At 45.4% G+C, this 24209-nt stretch overlaps 1 protein-coding gene across 11 annotated transcripts in view; it reads left to right on the top strand.

Annotated features, from left to right (window-relative positions):
• LOC118400820 (neuron navigator 2-like) overlaps positions 1–24209 on the top strand; it is a 151738-nt gene that overhangs the window by 52256 nt on the left and 75273 nt on the right. For 8 of the 11 annotated variants that reach the window (XM_052474745.1, XM_052474747.1, XM_052474739.1 and 5 more), the window contains 9 exons: positions 18–70; positions 1728–1800; positions 1941–2169; positions 2560–2631; positions 3159–3289; positions 8486–9512; positions 9813–9928; positions 17017–17125; positions 19957–20337. In XM_052474745.1, the coding sequence (XP_052330705.1) occupies positions 18–70; positions 1728–1800; positions 1941–2169; positions 2560–2631; positions 3159–3289; positions 8486–9512; positions 9813–9928; positions 17017–17125; positions 19957–20337 (2191 nt within the window). Of the gene's footprint in view, positions 1–17; positions 71–1727; positions 1801–1940; positions 2170–2559; positions 2632–3158; positions 3290–8485; positions 9513–9812; positions 9929–15218; positions 16002–17016; positions 17126–19956; positions 20338–24209 lie in introns of those variants that run through there. The other 3 variants (XM_052474742.1, XM_052474746.1, XM_052474748.1) reach the window with 3 other exon arrangements.

The following is a 24209-nucleotide window of genomic DNA, read 5'->3' as shown; positions in this document are numbered from 1 at the left end:
TCATCATTCTTTTCTAGCGAATGAGAAGATAGAAGACATCAATGGCTACCCAAAGAGCCAGACTCAGATGGTGAGTGTTGTGTTTATTCTGTAACATAAGGGAACCAGCCCTCCAGCCCCTAAAACAGTGATAACAGGGAGGCGTGAGCCTAGCAGTACTTCATAGTACGGATCATGAGTTATCGCATGTGTGGTAATTGTGCGAACACAACCGGATGATCCGTCCCAAATCTGAAATCCTGACGCTGAGTGAGGACCCTTGGTGGCACGTGCTTCTTTCCTCACTGTTTCCTGTAAGAGAACGGCCTTTCTAGTGATGCCCTACTAGCACGGTAGGGAGGCTGCGGGGTGGCATTAAATAGACCGGTGTCCCGCTGACACCCAAACAACCTCCCTTGCCTATCATACTTATCCATGGATCCATGGGTTAAACATCCGTTCACTTCGTTATTGTTGTGATAGCGCTCGACATACTCTAGAAGCCTCTATTTTGGTTGTATGATAATCCACGATAATTAGTTTAAAGGCCCAGTGCAGTCAAAAACCTGATATTCATGTGTTTTTATATATATTTCTACACTTTGAAGTTAAAAATAATACTGTGAAATTGTGAACGTTTTGACAAAGAGTTGTTTGAAAAGACAGCCTGATATTTCCGCCTGTTTTGGTGGGACGGAGTTTGAGCCTGCCGGGAGGCATCACAAGGCGGTAAATTAGTTAGTAGACCATTAAGAAAGAGACCAAACATCTCTTCCAATAAAAGCTCGTTTTCAGGTTTCCCGCCTTTACTCAGACCAGGCAGTCCTAGCAAAATCTTGCTTGAGTAATGGCTCTTTGCTTATTACAAGCTACTTTTGTTGATGTTTTGACCATTTGAATGAAAAACTATGATAGTAAAGGTACTTAATTGTTAACCAGAAATGACTTGATGTTCAGATCAAAACTGCTGTGTTGGACCTTTAGTATTATTAGATATCTCCCTTGCTTTCAATTTTGCAGCTCATTCTCTTTCTCTGACCTTATTTCACTCCTACAAGCTGTCTGTCACTTGGACCACCTCCCTCAGTCTAATATATCTCACTCTAGCTGACTCACCCTGGCTCACCCACCAGCACCAGCTCCCCTACACATTAAATGACAGATCCCATTGTTGTACAACATTTTTTCCCTTGTGGCGAGCCAGAAATTGGGAAAATATTATTAAAATAAGGAGTAGCTCTATGAATGGAAGTCTTTCAGTAATCTGCGCTCCCTCAAAGTGAACTTCCTGGAGTTTAGTGTAATGGGTGGGAACACGTTTAGATTTCCTCAGAAACACGTTGCTTTTAGTTGTTGGGAAACGTCCCTGCTCTTACCAATGGGTGATTGTGAATTGCATGAAAAGATCTGTGGTAAAGGTCTGAATTAAGAGAGGTTAATCAGTCCATTGTGGCCTGTATGCTAGTTTAGTTCTACTCCTTTACTACTATGTTTGAACTGTCTGAAGGATGATTTCTGCTTGTGGATCAGACAGAATTGTTTCACCTTGCATCACTAGTGGTTGGTTATAATCCACAGAGGACCATATGGTTCTTGATTTGACTCAGGTTTTCCTACATCGCAGACAAACATCAAGCCTAATATTACCTTATCATTGTATGGGGGGAAATATTTGTTAATGGATGACTCTGCTTTATCTGCGCTGACAAAGTACCATGCCCTCCTCTCTCCTCTCTCCTCTCCCCCAGATTGAGAACATCAATACCTGCCTAGGATTCCTGGCAGCTAAAGGGGTGAACATCCAGGGACTCAGTGCAGAAGGTACGTCATCTACCGGACACTCTCCCTCATATCGACTTCTCATCTAGAGCCTTGAACGAGTAACTCCACGTTAGAGCCGACTGTGAAAGAGGAAACGATACCAAAGGTGACCAACCTCTCTGTCTCTCCTCCTATTGCAGAGATCCTTCATGGGAACCTGAAGACCATCCTGGGCCTGTTCTTCAGCTTGTCCCGCTACAAGCAGCAGCAGCAGAAGGTCTTGAAGCAGCAGGCCTCTCATCACCCAGAGCACAGCAACCAGCCTGGACATACTCCCCATGGGTCACCAGCCCCCGCTCAGACCCACACCCATCATACCCACAGCTCCACCGCACCAGCACACAAAGCAGCATCAGATATGCTGTCTAGGTAACAGTACCTTGTAACAACCCAACCTCCAGCTTCCACGCATGGCAAGAGATCAGTGGTTTGGAGAAGCTCAGATATAGTATGCGAGGTTATTTGTGAGTGACCCCCCCCAGTAATTCCCCATAAAATGTGACGTTGATTCCTCATGTTTCCTCATGACACTGGTTCCTCAGGTTTGTTCATGTTATCCATTCGAATTGCGCGTGGTCTCGTCTTCTGCGGCTTCCATGCGTAGCAGGCCACCTTCATTCCACGTCTGTGAATCGCTTCGCTTTCCGTTAACTTGTCCAAATCTCTGTGATCCTCTTGGTCTCACCCAATCAGCTTTCATATCTCTGTCTACTCTTAACATTCGTTCTTACCTGTCTCTCTCTTTTCTCCTCCATGCAGTCTGTCATCCAAGGCTTCTTCCACTCAGAGTAAAGGGCTAAAGCTCTCTGTGGCTCAGAGAAAATACTCTAGGTCAGCTGTCCTCTATCTCACTTCCATAAACACTGCATGCCGCAATCCACTCACACTGAAGAGGCACCACGTATTGTGTTTGTAAAGCTCCCACCATCCCCATTCTCCCACTAACTTCAGGTTGTCTTGTAGTATGTTACTAGACTACTTTTGATGTGTTAACACTTGCTTCCTGGTGTGTTTGCTGTGTGCATGGTTTCAGTAGACTGGAAGTGCTTTTCAACTTGTCCTTTAAAAAAAAAAGTATTCTGTTTCACTGTGTGTGAGTGTGTGCAGTAGCTTTTGATGAGTTCGGGAAATGCCCAGCATGAGGTTATGCAATAGCACCACCTAGTGGAATAACTGTGCAACCACATGCGTCTTTCTTGAGCTCTTGTCCATAGATCGTCTGAATGCACTCCTTAAAAAGGGAGTTATTTAGACTGATCTGAGGAATATTATTTAATCCTCTTTAGGAGATGTTTTTTATACTGTTGGGTGTTTTATTGAACCTGTCACTTTTGCCCCCCCCCCCTGTTGTCCCACAGACTGCCAGCTCCCACCATGCGGGTCTCAGCTCCAGGCAGCGAGGGGAAGCCCCGCGCGGCCTCCAACGGCAACCGTCGCAGCCAGAGCTTCAACCACTACGACAAGCCCAAGCCCTCCAGCAGCGACAGAGGTGAGTTACAGTACAGGAGGACGTCGGGTCTGTGCTTTTAGAGGGAAACCACTTTCGGGGACACCCCTTTTATAAATCAATGGGTGGTCGTCCAGGGCGACAACAACAGAAAAAAATCTAAACACATCTGGATTGGGGGCAATCTTGTCTATCGTACAGTCTATTAGTTGTGTGCTGTTAGCTGGTTGTGGCTAGAGTCGTGCTGCGAGTTAAAGACCTCTTCCTTAGAAGAATGGTGTGGGAAACAGCTGTCTGCTGTCTGCCATTTATCCACTACCGTGTGACTGAACTGTCAACAGTCGCACCATTAGAGGTACATTAACAGACTGGACCACAGGGAGGTGAGAAGGCATGGTTTCCCCCGAGCCTGAACACACACACACACACACATAAATAGCTAACCGCATAGACAGTGATCCTAAACACACACACACACACACACACACACACACACACACACACACACATAGATGACCTATGTAAATGTAGTTTCTGCCTTTACATTTCCTCTGCTCTTAAGAGGAGCAGGTAATGATTTAACAACACTGGTGCCACTCAAGCTGACCTTGTGGCGTACAGGCTCCCCTGTGGATCGTTCGAGGTCAAATGTTACACGAGATGAAAGATGTGAATTATTTCGGTGTCTTTTTACATTAGGTCTTAGGTTTAGGGTTGAGGTTTTATTTGTAATGCTTCACAGATAACCTTTAAGCCGTTGCCATTTCTGTTTGTGAAGTGAAGAGCTATTTCGGCACCTATCATTTCAGCTGGCTTGCCACCTCTTATCCTCTATTTGAGTATTGCAAAGTGCTACATTTGACATAACAAATGTGTCACTTCCTCTCCTTTCTGAAGCCTATATTTACTGTTTCTTCCTGCCTTCTTCCTGTTGGATTATAGTGTGGTGGACGTCACATCACACCATGGCTTTGCAATCGTAGTGGTGTAAATACATCTGTATGAAAAGATGGCCTTGTTTGACGTAGAATTATACATCCCATAATGTATACCCACTGTACGACTAAGTCCTAGATTGACAGATTGAGTCCTCGGTGGTATGGAGCCAGTCAGGCGGTACTCCCCAAGTACTGTGATGTATGTTAGTGAGAGCAGAGCCGAGCAGAGCAGCGTGACAGCGGGAGTTAGCTCTGGCTGGGCCGGGGCCTGGATAACCCAGTCTACGGTCTACTGAAGCCAGCCTGTGGTAAGCTGCTGCTGCTGCTGCTGCTGTGTTGATGAGGCATTCACTGTGCATTGATTGAGCCCTAATTAGTGTACTTGTGGTAAGGAGATGGAGGGATAGAGGGAACGACAGAGATGGAGGGATAGAGGGAACGACAGAGAGGGAGGGATAGCGACAGGGAGGGTGGGATAGCGACAGGGAGGGTGGGATAGCGACAGGGAGGGTGGGATAGCGACAGGGAGGGTGGGATAGCAACAGGGAGGGTGGGATAGCGACAAGGAGGGTGGGATAGCGACAGGGAGGGTGGGATAGCAACAGGGAGGGTGGGATAGCAACAGGGAGGGTGGGATAGCAACAGGGAGGGTGGGATAGCGACAGGGAGGGTGGGATAGCGACAGGGAGGGTGGGATAGCGACAGGGAGGGTGGGATAGCGACAGGGAGGGTGGGATAGCAACAGGGAGGGTGGGATAGCGACAGGGAGGGTGGGATAGCAACAGGGAGGGTGGGATAGCAACAGGGAGGGTGGGATAGCGACAGGGAGGGTGGGATAGCAACAGGGAGGGTGGGATAGCGAGTGAACGAGAGATGAACAGATAGGAAAGGGTAGAGAGGGGAAAAGATAGGCGGTGAGGGAGAGAGCCTCATAGCTTGTTAAGTGTAGATCTCTGGTGGAAAGGACATAGTGAGAGTTACGGGAATCAGAAATGGTTAGTGTTGACTTCTTGGGAGAGGATAGAAGCATGATTGGAACTATACAATGACCACTTTCATTCCTGACCTGTCAATCAAGGATCAGCTGAGAGGGTGAGTAGGGGGGGGGGTAAATAGATTTGTTTTAGTTGCCAAATTTAGACGGGGGGGGGTATAGGATTATGCTAGTGAAACATTAGACGCTAGAGCTTGGCTGTAGATTGTTTATGTGTCTGTCTGTCCTTATGCTTTACAAAATGTTTATTGTAGGGGAGTCAATAGGAGATTTGATTAAGTAAATTCACTGTCGTTACTCTCTGCTAGAACAGGATGATTATCCCAGATGGTGTTCTATTTGTGTTTATTCTTGTGAAGGAACTTTCACGTTTTACGTCATTTAGCAGACGCTCTTGCACAGAGCGACTTACAGGGGTGAGTGCCAACATGTTCATACAAGTGCCTCATGGGAACCGAACCCACAACCCTGGCGTTGCAAGTGCCATGATCTGCCAACTCAGCTACCAGTGTCTGTAAAGAACCAGAGCATATTGTCTAACTCACTGAAACATGCGCAACGTAGATGCATGTCTTTAGGCGGTGAATGGGAGACATGACGACTACAATGAATCCGCCTCATTCACACAAAAAAATCTTGTTCACCTCAATTCTGTCCTACTATATGAGGTGAAAGGAAGTACTCATGATCGTTAAAGGGTTCCCACACAAACAGAATTACTGTCTAGTAATTGAGAATGTAAAACAATTTCCCGCTGAGCTTGACCGTTAGACCCTGGAGCAGCTGCCGGGCTGGGAATGCTGTGAGCACACCATTACACGGCACGGGGGACACAGGGAAGTATACCGTACGGAGCGTCTGAAGCTACTGAGTATATAGTGTAACTAACGGGGGAGTTGAGTGCTTTTGGCTTTTGTCTCTGGTGATTTGACCTGTAAACCAGAGCACTAGTGGTGGACACAGAGAGGCCAGGACACCTGCTGGGTATCCATTTGTTGGGGAAGAATTGGGGTGTTGAATTGTACGTTTTGTTGGAGACTGGTGCGCAACACTGCTGATAAATGTTGCACTTGAAACACGCTACTTCCTAGCCAGGGTTATGAGCTTAACAAGTGAGCCTGATAACAAGTCAAGTCGTTGATGCCTCTGAGGTCTTAAAAACAACATACGCCGAGAGTAAAAAAAACATTAAGAACACCTTCCTACTATTGAGTTGCATTCCCCTTTTTGTCCTCATTAACAGACTCAATTTGGTCGGGGCATGGACTCTACAAGGTGTCGCGAGCCTTCCACAGGGTTGCTGGCCCATGTTGACTCCAATGCTTCCCACAGTTGTCAGCTACTGTCATACCCCTTTCAAAGGCACTTAAATCTTTTGTCATTCACCCTCTAAGTGGCACACATGCACAATCTATGTCTCAATTGTCTCAAGACTTAAAAATCCTTCTTTATCCTGTCTCCTCCTTTTCATCTACACGGATTGAAGTGGATTTAACATCAATAAGGGAGATCCATAAGGGATCACCATTTTCACCTGGATTCACCTGGTCAGTCTATGTCATGGAAAGAGCAGCTGTTCTTAATGTTTTGTACACTCAGTGTATAAGCTAAGTGAATTATGCATGTGTGCGATTTACTGCATGTATGTGTTACAAAGCGCAACATTGTTAGAGCGTTATTCGTGAGCTGAGGTGTGTGTGTGTGTGTGTGTGTGTGTGTGTGTGTGTGTGTGTGTGTGTGTGTGTGTGTGTGTGTGTGTGTGTGTGTGTGTGTGTGTGTGTGTGTGTGTGTGTGTGTGTGTGTGTGTGTGTGTGTGTGTGTGTGTGTGTGTGTGTGTGTGTGACAGTTGTATATGGTCACTGGTGTTCAGTGTTGAGTTGGCAAGAACAGACAGGCTTTCATGATTGACTCTCTCTCCCAGGTATTCTGCACTCTAAACTGTACACAAACTGTCGTTGATGTTTGGGTTTGAAATTTAAACGTCTGCTAGCTGGGGCAGTACATTTTTGTTTACCTCCCCTCAGGCATGGTAAAAGACAGGTATGTGGCCGGGTTTACTCTGAAGGTGTGCTTACTGAGAGTGGATTAACGTCTGAAGCGAGTTTCCCTGCTTGTTGTTGCCCATGTAGACTACTGGACTTAGAGGTAGGTCAGTTATGCTTAAAGCATGTTAATAACAATAGAATTCCCAGCTAATTGATCATTAAATATCTGCATGTTAAAGATTGCTGGGGTACTCTAAATCATACTGAGAAATATGTCTTTTTTTGATCAGAACTGTTTGCAATTAATATTTCGAATTTTGGAGTGTATTTCATGACTCTTATACCAAATTGTAGATAGAGTATGTGTTTACTCAGCATGTAATTCACAGAGGAATAATTTTGTATTGCATTAGATCAGTATTGTGTGAAGCCCAGTGTAGCCATGGAGACCAGTGTGAGTGAGTGAGTGAGTGAGTGAGTGAGTGAGTGAGTGAGTGAGTGAGTGAGTGACAGACAGACAGACAGACAGACAGACAGACAGACAGACAGACAGACAGACAGACAGACAGACAGACAGACAGACAGACAGACAGACATCCTAGGGGAGAACGACTGCCGCCTCTCAGGGTCCTTCTGAGCTCAGTTGGTAGAGCATGGCAGAGGTTCAACCACCCATACGGAATGTATGCACACATGACTGTAAGTCTTTGGATAAAAGCGTCTGCTAAATGGCATATATTATTATTATTATATTATTATTATATATTATTGAAGTCACAGAGGTTCAAGGCCAACCTTGGTACTGCAGGCAGGCAGAAAACAGGATCCCCCATTATAATGAATGGAAAAATTACAATCTTCGTGGTCAATCTTCGTGGTCAATGTTTAGAAGACAATCATGGTACCAAATAATTGCTTCTAATACATCAGATCTATGTCCTTGAACCATCTTTTTTTTTTATTGCACACAGAAGAAGATAATTGTTGTTTCTAATGGCAGCTTGCAGTACTCCAGTCAGCCTTCAACTGGAGTTACTCAATGAGAGGGGGCAGTGCTGAGCTAGCCTGCAATGTCACTTCCTGGAGAAGCTCAAACAGCGCATATTATGTCTCCATGAGCTGCCATCTTAAACGACTTCATTTGGCTTCAATGCGCTACTGAGTCTTCACATTGGAATGAATGGTGTCACGTGATCGATGGCTTTGCCAGGGATGGTTCATCCCTTATCCCAACTATAACTATTCAATGAGAGATCTCGATCTACAGCAGGCACTCTGTCCTCCCTCATCTCTCCCTGCCTCTGTTTGTGTGTCTCCACAGAGAGAAGCTCCATGGCATCTTCCATCATGACTGAGCATGGTCTGTCTCCAGGGCCCATCAATGGTTGCTCTTCTTCCTCCATCCCCCAGCCCGATGCAGGCAACAGCAGCAAGCCCTGGAGGAGTAAGTCCCTGAACGTCAAGCACAGCGCCACCTCCTCCATGCTGTCCGTCAAGCAGGACCCTCCCACCAGGCAGCCCGTGGCCCCACCCCTAGAGGTCCCCCCTAAAGTCATTGCCCAGAAGTCCATGCTGGAGAAACTCAAGCTTTTCAACACCAAAGGAACCTCCAAGGCAGCTGGAGTCCTGACTGACAGTCTGACGGGGAAGGAGACGGAAGCGATGGAGGTGCGCCCCACCGGTGTGGATCCCCTGGAAGAGGCGAATGGGAACTCCCGGCCCCCCAGCTCCATGGCGACCAGCCCCAAACTGGCCCTGAAGGGCATTGCCCAGCGCACTTTCAGCCGGGCCCTCACCCCCAGGAAGAGCTCGCTGAAAACTGGGGAGGAGAAAGACAAGGCCAGGCTCAAGGAGAGAGACAAGGCCCAGGAGGAAGGCTCCAAGTTGGGGTCGGTCACAGAGCAGGAGGTACGCAGGGACAACACCAGGCAGGAGGTAGAAGGTTCAGACGCAGCGGAGCCCAAGAGGAATGCCAAGATCACTAGCTTCATCCCAAAAGGAGGCAAGGCTGGTAGTGGCACAAAGGAGAGCTCAGCCTCAGCAGCACACAGTGGAATACCAAAGCCAGGTTCCAAGGCTGGGAAGACCTCTTCTGGTCGAGATGGAGAGAGGCCCCGCACTTTGAGGGCCGGTGGGGGTGGTGGTCTCTCGGTGCACAAGGGCCAGCTGGACAGCAGAAGCTCCTGCTCCAGCCTGGCCGCCTCTGAAGGGAGGTCTCACTATCACCACACCAACGGAGTGCCCCCAGTCGCTACCACAGCCAGCAACACCATCAGTGTTCAGCTACCTCATCCTCAGCAGCAATACAACCACCCCAACACTGCTACTGTTGCACCATTCATGTACAGGTACTACGCCCGCTTTGATGTACAGAATTTGAGCTTTCATAGTTTGATAGTAGGAATATACCACAATGTCAAACATTTTATACATACCACATATCAAACCTTTTTACCGATTGTCGAGGATCTGTATAAGCTTAAAGATTATATTAAATGACTAATTGGAGAGGACTGAACTACATATACTCACTGGCAACTGTTTACTTCTGATGGAGCGCAGAGGTAGAGAGAGGCACAGAGAGGTAAACTGAGAGAGGGCTCTGTGACATCTCTCGCTGTCTTTGTTGTTGCTGTCATGTCCTATAGGTCTCAGCCAGATGTGACCGGAGCAGACATGATGGAGGCAGCAGGGTCACTGGAGTGTCACAGGGAGACTGCAGCCTACAGCAAATCAGCACACAACTCCCTGTCGGACCTCACAGGTAAGACTGGCTCGCTACGATGTATGAGTACATGTGTCGCTGTACATCACAATGTCCGTTCACTGGTGAAAACTCACAGCTTTCCGAGCATTCTAGACATCATTTGTATTTGCTGAGTAGTTATTCAAGAGATTCTCCCCACAATGCACATGCAGATTGAAACGGGACATTTACATACTGTTCTTCGGGACTTCAATGACCGTATCGGTTTTTCTGTAGGTATTTTTTTCACTGTTCCGGTAAAAGACTAGTTAAGAAGATGAGAGTATTGTGAACGGCAAAAATCAAAATTCAAATCAAAATTCAAATTTGATGCGCTGAATACGACTGTGAAATGCTTACTTTACGAGCCCTTAAACCTCTTAAGGATTGGCCCCTTTTTTCAATTTTCGCCTAAAATGACATACCCAAATCGAACTGCCTGTATGCATATTCTTGGTACCATTTGAAAGGAAACATTTTGAAGTTTGTGGAAATGTGAAAGGAATGTAAGAGAATAACACACAATAGATCTGGTAGAAGATAATACAAAGAAAAAAACAACTGTTCTTTTGTATTTTTTTGAAAAATGCAAGAGAAAGGCCGTAATGTATTATTCCAGCCCAGCTGCAATTTAGTGTATGTTTTAGACTGAAAATGTTGTACCAAGAATGCCCATATGTGCCTAATTTGTTTATTAATAACTTTTTATGTTCAAAACTGAACTCTCCTCAAACAATAGCATGGTATTATTTCACTGTTTGTCCTGGGAAAAGTTCTTGTTACTTACAACCTCATGCTTAATCGCATTAGCCTACGTTAACTCAACCTCATGCTAATCGCATTAGCCTACGTTAGCTCAACCGTCCCTTGGAAGAGACACCGATCACGAATACGTTTTTAACCAACAATGCAATTTTAAGAAAATTTAAAAAACAACAATAAAATAACAATAACGAGGCTATGTTGCATACAAGGGTTACCAGTTCTGAGTCAATGTGGGGGGGTACAGGTTAGTCGAGGTAATTGAGGTAATAGGTACTTGGTACATGTAGGTAGGGGGGCGGGTCAATGCAAATAGTCTGGGTAGCCATTTGATTAATTGTTCAGCAGTCTTATGGCTTGGCGGTAGAAGCTGTTAAGGTGCCTTCTAGACCTAGACTTTACAGTACAGCTTGCTGTGCGGTAGCAGAGAGAACAGTCTATGACTAGGGTGGCTCGAGTCTTTGACATATTTTTGGGCCTTCCTCTGATACCGTCTAGTATAGAGGCCCTGGATGGCAGGAAGCTTGGCCCCAGTGATAAACTGAGCCGTTCGCACTACCCTCTGTAGTGCCTTGCGGTCGGAGGCAGAGCAGTTGCCATACCAGGCGGTGATGCAACCAGTCAGGATGCTCTCGATGGTGCAGCTGTAGAACTTTTTGAGTATCTGGGAATCCATGCCAAATCTTTTCAGTCTCCTGAAAGGGAATAGTGTCGTGCCATTTTCGCGACTGTCTTGGTGTGTTTGGACCATGATAGTTTGTTGGTGATGTGGACACCAATGAACTTGAAACTCTCGATCTGCTCCACTACAGCACCGTCGATGAGAATGGGTGCGTATTCAGCCCTCCTTTTCCTGTAGTCCACGATCAGCTCCTTTGTCTTGATCACGTCGAGGGAGAGGTTGTTGTCCTGGCACCACATGGCCAGGTCTCTGACCTCCTCTCTATAGGCTGTCTCGTTGTTGTCGGTGATCAGGCCTACCACTGTTGCGTCATCGGCAAACTTAATGATGGTGTTGGAGTCGTGCCTAGCCACGCAGTCGTGGGTTAACAAGGAATACAGGAGGGGACTAAGCACGCACCTCTGAGGGGCCCTCGTGTTGCGGATCAGCGTGGCAGATGTGTTGTTACCTACCCTTACCACTTGGGGGCGGCCCGTCAGGAAGTCCAGGATATAGTTGCAGAGGGAGAATTTTAGTCCCAGGGTCCTTAGCTTATTGATGAGCTTTGAGGGCACTATGGTGTTGAACGCTGAGCTGTAGTCAATAAACAGCATTCTCACATAGGTGTTCCTTTTGTCCAGGTGGGAAAGGGCAGTGTGGAGGGCAATTGTGATTGCATCATCCGTGAATCTTTTGGAGAGGTATGGGTATTGGTGTGGGTCTAGGGTTTCCGAGATGATGGTGTTGATGTGAGCCATGACCAGCTTTTCAAAGCACTTCATGGCTAAAGACATAGTAGTAGTCATTTAGGCAGATTACCTTCGCTTCCTTGGGCACAGGGACTATGGTGGTCTGCTTGAACCATGTAGGTATTACAGACTCGGTCAGGTAGAGGTTGAAAATGTCACTGAAGACCAGTGGCGGTCAGGGCCGTTTAAGATGAGGGAGGACCATTTTTTTCATGAGCATGGCCTTGTTTCTATCACAGCATGTTGGATATCTGTCGTTCATATTCCATTCACCCAGCTCAATATAGCATAGATAGGTTTAGGCTACTACATGATACTTGCATTTTCCTTATACCCATCATGCTACAACCTAGCCTGTGAATGAAAGTTTACAACGTAGAGAAAATGTTGAGATGACAAACAGTGACACATGGACAGACAGTGACACATTAAATCTGCCTTGCACACTCTTGCCTGCATCTAGCTTATCTAGGGTGTAATCATTAGTCCAGCAGTTACAAACGAGAGTTTCTATTGGACAAATTCAGGTATTTTTATCTCCGCTTCAATTGTTTCCGTTTAAGAAACATTTTTCAACAGGATCGGCGGAATGAATTCACCCCTGATCATGCATAAACACAGTTCACTTTCATAGCAGCCACATTGTATTCCTTCTCGCCTCTATGCACTCTCCTCCTTTCACCTTTTCCCTTCATTTGTGGACTTTAATGAACAACACATCAGCTGTATGTGGCGGAAAAACCTTTCCAAGCCAAACCATATCATAACCGCTACACACAGACCACATCGTTGTTCCCATATTAGCTAAAGTAACACAGCTAATAGAACAAATGCGTTAATAAACCCGCTACAATCATGCAGTAAAGTTACAGTGTACAGTCAGTAAACAGTTACGCCGGTGGGCCCTGGTGGCAATAAAAAAGCCAAAAGCTTACCTTGACTTGGAAGAGTTCTAATGTTGTGTTGGATAGTCATAGCCAACTAGCTGACATTGCATCCCTCTGTTTGAGCCGGGTGTTTGAGTAACTAAACTAGCCAGCTGCATTTGTTGTCATAATTACTGTGGGGGTCAATGAAAGGGGGTGAGAACCAAGAGCAACCTAGGTTTTGTATTGAAGTCAATGTACCAAGAGGAGGACATAAGCTAGCCTCAACAGAGTGTAGTAGCCTCAACAGCACTCTGTTGCAAAACAGTGTGTTTTAATCAGTTATTTGGTGACATGTGAATATATTTAGTATAGTTCTATCTACAAAGGATAACTTTTCAATGTTTTACCATTTTTATGAAATTCACTGAGGAGGATGGTCCTCCCCTTCCTCATCTGAGGAGCCTTCACTGGTAATCCATCTGGCTCTGCGTCCTTCTGAGTGTTGACCTGTTTAAAGGTCATACTCACATCGGCTACGGAGAGCATGATCACACAGTTGTCCGGAACAGCTGATGCTCTCATGCATCCTTCAGTGTTGCTTGCCGAGCATAAAAGGCATTTAGCCTGTCTGGTAGGCTCACGTCACTGGGCAGCTCGCGGCTGGGTTTCCCTTTGTAGTCCATAATATTTTTCAAGCCCTGCCACATCCGACAAGCGTCAGAGCTGGTGTAGTAGGATTCAATCTTAGTCCTGTATTGATGCTTTGCCTGTTTGATGGTTTGTCTGAGGGCATAGCAGGATTTCTTATAAGAGTCCGGATTAGTGTCCCGCTCCTTGAAAGTGGCAGCTCTAGCGTTAAGCTCGGTGCAGATGTTGCCTGTAATCCATGGCTTCTGGTTGGGGTATACACAGTTGAAGTGTACCTATGATAAAAAATTACAGACCTCTACATGCTTTGTAAGTAGGAAAACCTGCAAAATCGGCAGTGTATCAAATACTTGTTCTCCCCACTGTATGTACGGTCTCTGCGGGGAGGGACGTCATCGATGCACTTATTGATGAAGCCGGTGACTGAGGTGGTGTACTCCTCAATGCCATCGGAGGAATCCCAGAACAGATTTCAGTCTGTGCTAGCAAAACAGCCCTGTAGCTTAGCATCCGCGTCATCTGACCACTTCAGTATAGATCGAGTCACTAGTAATTCCTGCTTTAGTTTTTTCTTGTAAGCAGGAATCAGGATAGAATTATGGTCAGATTTTCCAAATGGAGGGCGAGGGAGAGCTTTGCATGTGTCTCTGTTTGTGGTCTTGAGTGTTTTGTGACGTCCTGTTAGAAATCAGGTAAAACAGATTTAAGTTTTCCTGCATTAAAGGATTTTCTTGTTTGCTTATGGCCTTCTACAGCTCATTGAGTGCAGTATTCGTGCCAGCATTGGTTTCTGGTGATAAATAGCTAACTCTCATTAGCATCAAAGGATCCTGTCCATGGAAACCATTTTTTTCGGCCTCGCATTGTTCCCAGGCACAAATGAGGGTCTCTCTTCCCAGCTATACATGTCAGTACTCTATAGCGAGGACTGAATCAAAATGCCACCATGGAGGGCAAAAGCCTCAGTTCCCTGTGGATCCTTTTTAGCCTCTTCGTAATGGATCAGAGATATTGCCTCAAAGTTCACAATGATTTGGCAGGCCCACACAAGGTCTGTCGGAATTCAATTAACAGCACTGTGGAAAAAAAACGTTATTGGAAACTCTTAGTTTCTCAGCCAGGAAGTAAGTGGGTTTATGTTGGTTGGTACTGTTCATTTGGAGAACTGCTCTGCTGCCACACAGGAAACAGAAAAATATTGAGATGGAAAAATAAAGAAAAGTGAAACACTGGATTCGTATTGAGCTTTGTATGAATTGCAAGACTCGTTGAGAGAGTGTGGAGAGAGAGGCTTGTTTTGACCCTGGAGTTGACTGGTGAAGTGATGGAGTTTTGTCCTGAGGCAGCCCCAGCCCGGAATCTGTGTCTCTGTGTCTAACATGGCAGCCAGGGAGGAGAGAAAAGGCCAGGGGCTGACTGAATGGAACAGGAAAAGCTCATCTGCATGTTAAAGGCTGTGGATGTCATGGAGTTGCCAAGGCTCCTCACCACACTGTGTGTGTGTGTGTGTGTGTGTGTGTGTGTGTGTGTGTGTGTGTGTGTGTGTGTGTGTGTGTGTGTGTGTGTGTGTGTGTGTGTGTGTGTGTGTGTGTGTGTGTGTGTGTGTGTGTGTGTGTGTGTGTGTGTGTGTGTGTGTGTGTGTGTGTGCGCGTTGTGGATGGCTGGAGAGGCCTTTCTCCAGACAAACCAGTCGCCACAGGAGGAGTGGGCAGCGCTGGAGCAGTTGTGTCAGCGACATCATTCTCTCTCTGTCAATTCGAGGCCAAAGGATTTTCAAGAAAACAAGCACTCACTTACGTTCTGTTCCGATCCGAATCCTAACGTGTCATGGAGAGGATGTGTCAATATCGGACAGGACTTGTGTCAGAGACTTGGAGCACCTAGTAAGGACTACATGGAGAGAGAAGAAATGCTTCCTCACGGAAACAAGGAGGGTGTTGGTAAGAATGGCAGCAGCAATGACTCCTCACCCAGCAGAGCCAGTGGCAGAGAGGTAGGACACAGCAGAGACCGAACCAGGACCAGGCTGTCGTCCCTGGGCAGTGTTACCCTGAGGGGCTCCAGCCAGCACAGCCACCCCGCCTGTCACATCCCCATCCCCACCAGACCAACGCCAGATGAAACTAGACAACCAGCCATTGAGCTAAACACCTCTGTGGAGACTCTGGAGAGTCCAGGAAGAGAGGGTGACGAGAGCTGTGACCCTGTGACCCTGAGGCAGACAGCCAGGACGTCAGAGGTCAGAACCAAGCATGTGACCTGGGAGGAGAACTATGTGTCCAGTCGGAGGCAGAGCCGGCTGTACCAGGTGCACCTGCAGCAGACCTGTGTCTGGGACGGCATCGCTCAACTCAACGAGGAGATCCTCCTCACCATGCTGGAGATATATGAGAAACACGAGAGTAAGTGCTTGTGTATGTGTGCATGTGTGTGTGCCCCCCGCTGCATGTGGTCTTCAGGGCTGCTTTCCTTTACCGTCCCAGACCTCTTGGACTTAGATGCAGCTTTTTTCAATCGCAGAGCAAAAGTTTGTTCATGCTCTCAAAGCATTCAGAGCATTCAGAGCATGTTACCGTTACTCTGCCGGCGGAACATTCCGTCAGCCCTCACCGTTATGTTTCTCAGTGAAGCTGACGGGAGAAAAGTTACACAATCCCTCCATCAAAGGGCTGCCTGTAAGGAGTTAGTGGTGTTGTAAAGGGCAGGTTTAGCCCTGTGAATGGGCTCGTTTGTGTTCCCTTCAAGGCCCCCCTGGAATGCCTTGACTGGTAGTGCTCCTCAGCTCTCCAGCCCACGTTTCCATGTCACGGCAGCGTGTGTGTGTGTGTTTGTGTGTGTTTGTGTTTGTGTTTGTGTGTGTGTGTGTGTGTGTGTGTGTGTGTGTGTGTGTGTGTGTGTGTGTGTGTGTGTGTGTGTGTGTGTGTGTGTGTGTGTGTGTGTGTGTGTGTGTGTGTGTGTGTGTGTGTGTGTGTGTGTGTGTGTGTGTGTGTGTGTGTGATAGGCAAATACATTTCAATCTGCCCAGCAACACCCTCCACTCACCTACTGCTCATGTTTATTTGGAAAAAGGGTGAATGGGTGAATTAGTTGGCCAAGCTTTTCTCCTTCCCAGCAACTGTTTTGACTGATCGTAAGAACTTTATCAACGTTTTCTTTCCTCAAAAGCACCGAGAATTCATATGCCGTTTTTTTGTATGTATATTTTTTCTGATTGGCCCTGAAGGAGCTACAGGAAGGTAATGCAACGTTTGGGACCCTCTTGTTGTGAATGGTCTGTTTCAAGTGTTAACGGGTACCTTTGAAGGAAAGATGCACATTTCTGAGGATGTCCTGACGAGCCTGTGCCACTTGTGTGGTTTGACGTAGCAGCTGTTTCAGGTAGGCTGTCTCTAACAGACCCGCCCCCTCCACTCCTAGGTGAAGACCCTGAGGCCAGGCGCTTGCGGACGGTCAAGAACATTGCCGATCTGAGGCAGAACCTGGAAGAGACCATGTCCAGCCTGAGGGGAACACAGATCAGCCACAGGTAGATCACTGACCTTGCTTCAGCACCATCTGTGTGTGTCACTCATTACTCACCCATTTTATGCGAGTGCGAGTGTGTGTCATTTCTGATGCTCTTATGGACTGAGAGGTTTATTTGAGTGGTTTGGCGCCGCACTTCCCAAACATGATTGGATACTTACTTTGCAAAGTGCTCTCCACGGAGCATTTAATGTCAGGGTCTTCACAAGCTCTGTAATGCATCGGCAATCTATTACCGCGGGCAGGAGAACAGCAGGGTGAAACAAAAACATGACATTCATTTTGATTGATGTGGGAAGGAAGTGTTCAAAATGAGGACCATTATGTGCAGCATGTGAACCATTTGGATTCCATCTTGTCTACATGACAGAGTCTGCCTTCGGGGTCTAAAGGCTTTAGCCTGATTGGCAGTTGGACTGGTAGAGCAGATGTTGATCTGGAGGCATCCTCTTTTGTCTCTGGTCTGATGAATCTGATGTGTTGCCCAGTCGCCTCGTCCTGAGCCCAGCCGTGAAATGGGCTCAGAGGGGTTGACTGGACCCCCGTGGTCAGCCAGCACTGGGTTAAAAGCTGCTTTTGTCTCCCGAGTCGATAAAAGGGGAGAACATACATGAAAAGCACTCCTGGTGGGCTGATCTACAATGCCAAAAGCATTTCTACACTCTTTAGCATCATATGGGAGGGAAGAGTTCAGTTCAACTCGTAGGATTGTTCAGCCAGGACAAACATTATCATAGTATATGCATTCGAATGGGGTTTTGATGGGGTTTTGATGGGGTTTTGATTGACATGCTCTCTGAACGGCATGTAAATGCAGCTTTTCATGTCTCTCTCTCTCTCTCTCCACCTCTTACATTTATTGTTTTGTATATTGAACATATTTTAGTTTTGCCATTTTGACCAGTCTGATCTTTAGTCTGTCAGTGAGTGAGAGAGGTAACTCCCCAGCTGGAAAAAAAAAACCCGTCATAGACCAGCATTGGTTGGTCCAGCATAGCTGCTGGTGACGAGCCTCATCTGTGTCTTCGTGGTGACTCATTGTGTTTTTGTGGTGCCTTCGCCGTGTTTTCACCTTCACTGTGTTTTGGACACTTATGCTGGTCACCAGCAAAACCAGCATCAAGTCACATCATGCTGGCTTGCAAAGTGACGTTTAATTCCTACTGGAATCTAGCCAGAGTGGGGATATCCAACAATTTGAACTTTTGTTCACCCATAATATGTTTGCAGAATGTCTGCCAGGGTTAGAAAGTATGATAAATGAGACGACACAAACCATCTAAACTGGAACAACCATTTCAGTATCCGGTGCGATAAGTCCAACTAACAGATTGGATTAGTTTAGAAACATTTTTTTTTTAAACAACATGTTATTAATCTTTGTTTAATATAAGATGAATGAATAGATGTACATGCAAAAACGCAACAAACAAAAAAAGATATTGAAACAAACAATTCTAAAAAATCAGCTGCAATAGAGAATGCTGGGAAATATGATAATGATGGGCAAGGTCAGACCTGCTAGTCAGATCAGCTAGACCATCCATGCTGGACCAGCTTTGTCACCAGCATACCAGCATCACCAGCATAAACTGTGTCAAAAACACAGTGAAGGCTGGTCATGAGTATCCAAATTAGAGGACGACTGATTATGATTTTTCAACGCCGATACCGATTATTGGAGGACCAAAAAAAACTGCTACCGATTAATTGGCCAATTTGTATATATATATTGGTAATAAACGACAATTGCAACAATACTGAATGAACAATGAACATTTTTATTTTATCTTAATATAATACATAAATAAAAATCTATTTCGTCTCAAATAAATAATGAAACATGTTCAATTTGGTTTAAATAATGCAAAAACAAAGTGTTGGAGAAGAACGTAAAAGTGCAATATGTGCCATGTAAAAAAGCTAACGTTTAAGTTCCTTGCTCAGAACATGAGAACATATGAAAGCTGGTGGTTCAATATTCCCAGTTCTTCAATATTCCCAGTTAAGAAGTTTTAGGTTGTAGTTATTATAGGAATTATAAATTATTATTGAAATACAAGTTAGTGTGGTAGCCTTCTGTTGCCTAGCCCTGTGTTTCAAGCATTGCTAAGAGCTGCTGGCAAACGCAGTGAAGTGCTGTTTGAATGAATGCTTACGAGCCTGCTGCTGCCTACCACCGCTCAGTCAGACTGCTCTATCAGATATCACATCATAGAAAGGCATTGATGTTTATGGTTTAGGTACATTTGTGCAACGAATGTGCTTTTTTCACGAATGCGCTTCACCCGTTTGGCAAAGTTGAATTAGGCTGTGATTCGATGATAAATTAACAGGCACCACATTGATTATATGCAACGCAGGACAAGCTAATTAACCTAGTAATATCATCAACCATTAATGATTAATCGCTCGACCTCTAGTCCAAACCCCAGCGAAGGCTGGTCACCAGTGTCCAAAACACAGCGAAGGCTGGTCACCAACAAAACCAGCTAGAGCATGCTGGTAAACCAGCATAATCAGCTTGAACATGCTGGTTAGACCAGCTTGACCAGCTAGACGATTCTGGTCAGACCAGCTTGACCAGTATCTGACCAACATATTGAAATGTATGATGGGCTATGCTGTTGGTTTCAGCAGGCTCCTGTCCTGACCCACTCACCCCCTGAACAAACCTTTGATTTATTTGAGTGACAGCCCGTTGCCCTGGACAGGAACTTTTTCACGTCTGGCTCCTGACTCACCACAGCCTCTCGCAGCAGGGGTCTATCTAATTTTGAATCTGGATCCCCCCCACCCTCCTTCCATCCTCGCCTCCGTCTCTCTCCCCAGTACCCTGGAGACTACCTTTGACAGCAACGTCACCACAGAGGTCAGCGGGAGAGGCATGCTCAACCTGTCCCCCCGCCCCAACCCAGCGCTGCCCTGGCGACTGGGCCCCTCCAGCCCCCGTCTGCAAGCGGGCGACGCCCCCTCAGTGGGGAATGGGTATGAGGTGGCAACACGGGACTGTGCCAGTCGCATGGTGAGCCCCGAGAGCGGGCGCTACCTCCGCGGCGGGCAGACACCAGGCCAGGAGAGGAACAGTGTGTGTGACCTGGACCCGCCAGATAAGATGGAGGAGCTGGAGGGCATCGCCATGGAGACCATGGGGTACATGAGCGACGGTGACGTGCTGGGGAAGAATCTCCGCATGGACAAAGTCTCCAGTGGGTGAGTGCACACGACATCTGTACTTTTATGTATTCAACTGACGAAAACAACCAGGGGAAGAGCAATAACCCTGCTATGAATGGACCACCTCTGTTTTCTGCTTTCTTGTCACTAGATGGTAGTGTTTCTGTCTTCTCTCCTTGTGAGTGTGACTGTCCTCTCTGCTATTGTCTCTTAGTTGTCAGTGGTAGCTCAGAGAGAACGGCAGATGAGAGATCACTTGAGACATCAGGCAACGTCTTTCGTTTGGAAGATAGCTTGGTAACATGCTGTTTTATTTGGAAAGCTCTCAGGGGGAAGAGAGTTTTGATTTTTTTTAAATAAACTGCCCTGTGCGCTAGAGAGAAAGCGGCTCATGGGAAATATTATTCTTAGCTTTGAGATGACATGAGAAAGCGAGAGCTCTTATTCACTCCTAGAGAAAGAATGCTGGTCCCGCTTCGATTTGAATCCTCTCCTTTACTGGGCCTCGAGAGGTTCTGTGGTAACAACCTCACATAGTCAACCAGAGGTCTCCACAAAGAGGTAAGTCATGTGACACGGAGCCAAATGCAGGTCGGGTTATGTCTGTAGATGATGTGATGACATAGAATGCTGTGTGTTTCATCTCAGTGGAATTGGACAAAATAGGCTGTTTACTCTAGCATCATCTTGAAACAGGCACTGGATGCTGGAGAACTTGGATGTTGTTCACCACAATCGTCCTTATTATCTGATTGTCCTCTAGGACCCGGAAGCAATGGAGAAGGTCGGTGGTGACAGGGTCCTTGCTCTGGAAAGGCTTTATGCAAGTTCATTATGAATGTCTTGGTGATGTGATAGCACTTTGTCAAAAAAGGATCGGACGACCACACCTGTCAAAGGGTGCGAGTTCCCATACAAAGAAAGGAACAATAACTATTCCTTGTATTTAACGTCACGTGAAGTGTATTTAAAAATATGTATAGAGTAGATATATTTGCATCGTTTGCTCAAATGCGTTTAATGCCTGACAATATTCCAGAAATGCTTGGCTATTGACATCGAGTCTACAGGGTGAGCAAAGTGGTTCCTAATTCAGCTTCTTAAATTACTCTTTGGAAGTGATATAAATTTGAATTGTCACATCCTTTTTTACATTCTGTCATGAATAGCACATGTTCAAATAATTCTCCCATCTCGAGAGGTAAAAAAAAAAGACTATAGCAAAGTGCCTCGCTCCAGCTTAATTAAATAAGGAAAAGAAATCTAGTGCCTGTTTTTGCTATTTTTTATTTCTCTTTTTTATCGATTTAAACAAAAACTATACATCGTACAACACACCACAATATGTCAAGGTCTTGTGCTTTTAATAAGTGGTATTATACGGCTCTATGGTGGCTGGTTAGCGGTGTTATGGTGCATTCGTAACCAAGTGGGAAATGGGAACATCTGGTAAAAATCCACTTGAACTGCCCTCCAACTGGTAATTACTAGTTAAATCAGCCATTAATCCCCATGTGACAGGAGGAATATAAGCGTGTTGTGTGGGAAGGGCAATTGAATGCAAGATTCACAACAACAACAAAAATGTAATTATTCACACATTTCTAGCCTGTCTAACTATGGTTAACAGGGTTAACATGTTATGCTCAGTTTTCACCCCAAAACACCAGAAAATTGCCAAAAAGAGTACTTGCACTAGTCTTTATTCATATTGAAAATCAGATCAATTGAGCTCTCCATGTGGTGTATATTTAAGGGCACGATATATTTGGCTTTTAAAATTCTATATGGGTGCATCATTTCTACTTAACTTATCAAAGGGGCACAACAAAAAAAAGCACTCATTTCGTGGAATGACCCAGTACATGTTAAGTTCTGCCCATTGGACGTTAGTTGCAATTCTCTCATCAAGTTCATTTGTTTATTTGTCATATGTGCATGAAAGACATGGAGACATGACATGACCAATAATGTATTGTGTTTGTAGTCATTTTTGTAGTCATTTAAATGCATGTTAGTACTTTTGGTATGCTTTTGGAATGTGTCACGTGCAATGAAAATGCATTTTGACTAGGGGTGGGCGGTATGCAGATTTTCATATCATACCGTCCTTCTCTCACGGTATTGCTGGTTTAGTACACAAGGGGGCGCCAAAAATGCAACAAAAAAAGCCATTGGGTGTCTATTACCAGAATGCAAACAAAATAATAGTGAATTTCCATGGAGGCTGCTACCTAAATATACTAACTAGGCAAATGAAAATAAACAAATTGTAACGACAGGCAGTCCAACTCATAAAGTAATACATATATAGGTAGGAGCTACCAAATGTAATTTTTTGGTGAGTTTTGATATTTACAAGCGAATGTGAACAAGAGACATTGTGCAAATGAACAAAGTTTTGACGCATGCTTGTCTGAAGGAAGAAGAGTACTGTGTACACGCTGTGTCTGGGGTGTCTCTCTACGGCAATGGGCCTGCCTGCTCTGCTCAGGAGAAGATAGGGGGGAGAAGCAGACGGCCCTGAAGAGAGAGTAGGAAAAAACGCAAGGAAATCAAGCTGCAGTGGCAGCTGTAGATAACTCATGCACAGGGCTTTGACTTCTCAAACACGGCGGAAAGCTAACAAACTATGATGCTCCGTGATCTTATTAATTCAGCCACTTACTTAGATAACTAGCAAGTTAAACTTAGGGGTTGCCCTAACGCAGAATTATTTATTTTTAACGCAGGAAAAAAAGATAAAACGCGTATCTAAAATGCTTCTTTTTGTAATTTCTGCTCAGCATCAAACAAATGTTGTGCTTCACTCCACTCGGCTGAGAATTCACAAATGGGCTTTCTATCAAAAGACAGGGCTCCGACTGATGTGTAGCCTTTCTCGGGATAGCCAGCCTACTTTTCTCCGGTAAAATGCCAGATTAAATTTAAGCAAAACATGAGGAAATGTAGCTGGTTACGTTCCTTCTATGGTGTTTTTTTCTCAAAAAAATACCTTGCTTTTTCATTGTAAACTCATTTACTTCTGTTGTCATCTGATTACAATGAAGCTATTTTCTGCCTAATGTGTTGCAAGTGTGAAGGAAATCTATAGTTGCACGTCTCTTATCACTCTATTGAAGCAAAAAAAAACACGGTTAACTTTCAATGTAAACCCAGATCCCTGTCAATAAACAGCTGGACTCATCTGCTCCCGCTTTCTCCCATTGTGCAATGTACAAACAAAAGCGTGACTGGCTCAACTGTCCTGGGGAACTACAGTATGGTAAGCTTCATAATGTCAAATAAAGTGACAGATGAAATGAAGAACGCGATCCTAACATATTGCACAAGTTGACTGCAGGTATTTTCTTAAAGTGTAGCTACAAATATAATAATTTATTTTTAAAACTTCAAAAGAATTGTTTCAATGGTACTGAGGGTTTTTGAAAAATCATGCACGAGGCTATTTCCAAGTACCCTGGTATACCATATATACGGGTTCACAGCCCAAGCCAAATTTTGACAAAATATATTGTAGCAGCAGTAGCCTATTAGAAGACTTGTCGGCATGGCGTGTTGGGGGTGTGGCTTTGTCGTAGTGCTTTTTGGCCCTACCATGAAACGGATTGTCATGCCAGTTAATGTGTTATGTTGTGTTCTCTGGTTGAAGGTTAAGTTTGTACACTGCCTGTTCTGCAGGAGCAATGACACTGACATAAGTGCATGTGCTACTGAAGAGCCATCTGAAGTTTCATCGTTAATACAGTCAACAGCTAGTGATGGGAAACTGAGGCTTTCACTATATTGTGCTGAAAAACAAACTCTGTTCACAATGCACATTAGTGACATCTTCTGGTCACCATTCAATAGCAGCGTAATAATGATCAGATACAAGTGTTTCTTTCTCCACTGTTTTCATCAAAGCG

This window comes from Oncorhynchus keta, chromosome 22 (assembly GCF_023373465.1).
Source record: "Oncorhynchus keta strain PuntledgeMale-10-30-2019 chromosome 22, Oket_V2, whole genome shotgun sequence".
NCBI lineage: Eukaryota > Metazoa > Chordata > Actinopteri > Salmoniformes > Salmonidae > Oncorhynchus > Oncorhynchus keta.
Note: the sequence above shows the minus strand (reverse complement) of the source record. Positions and strands in the feature narration are given on the sequence as shown.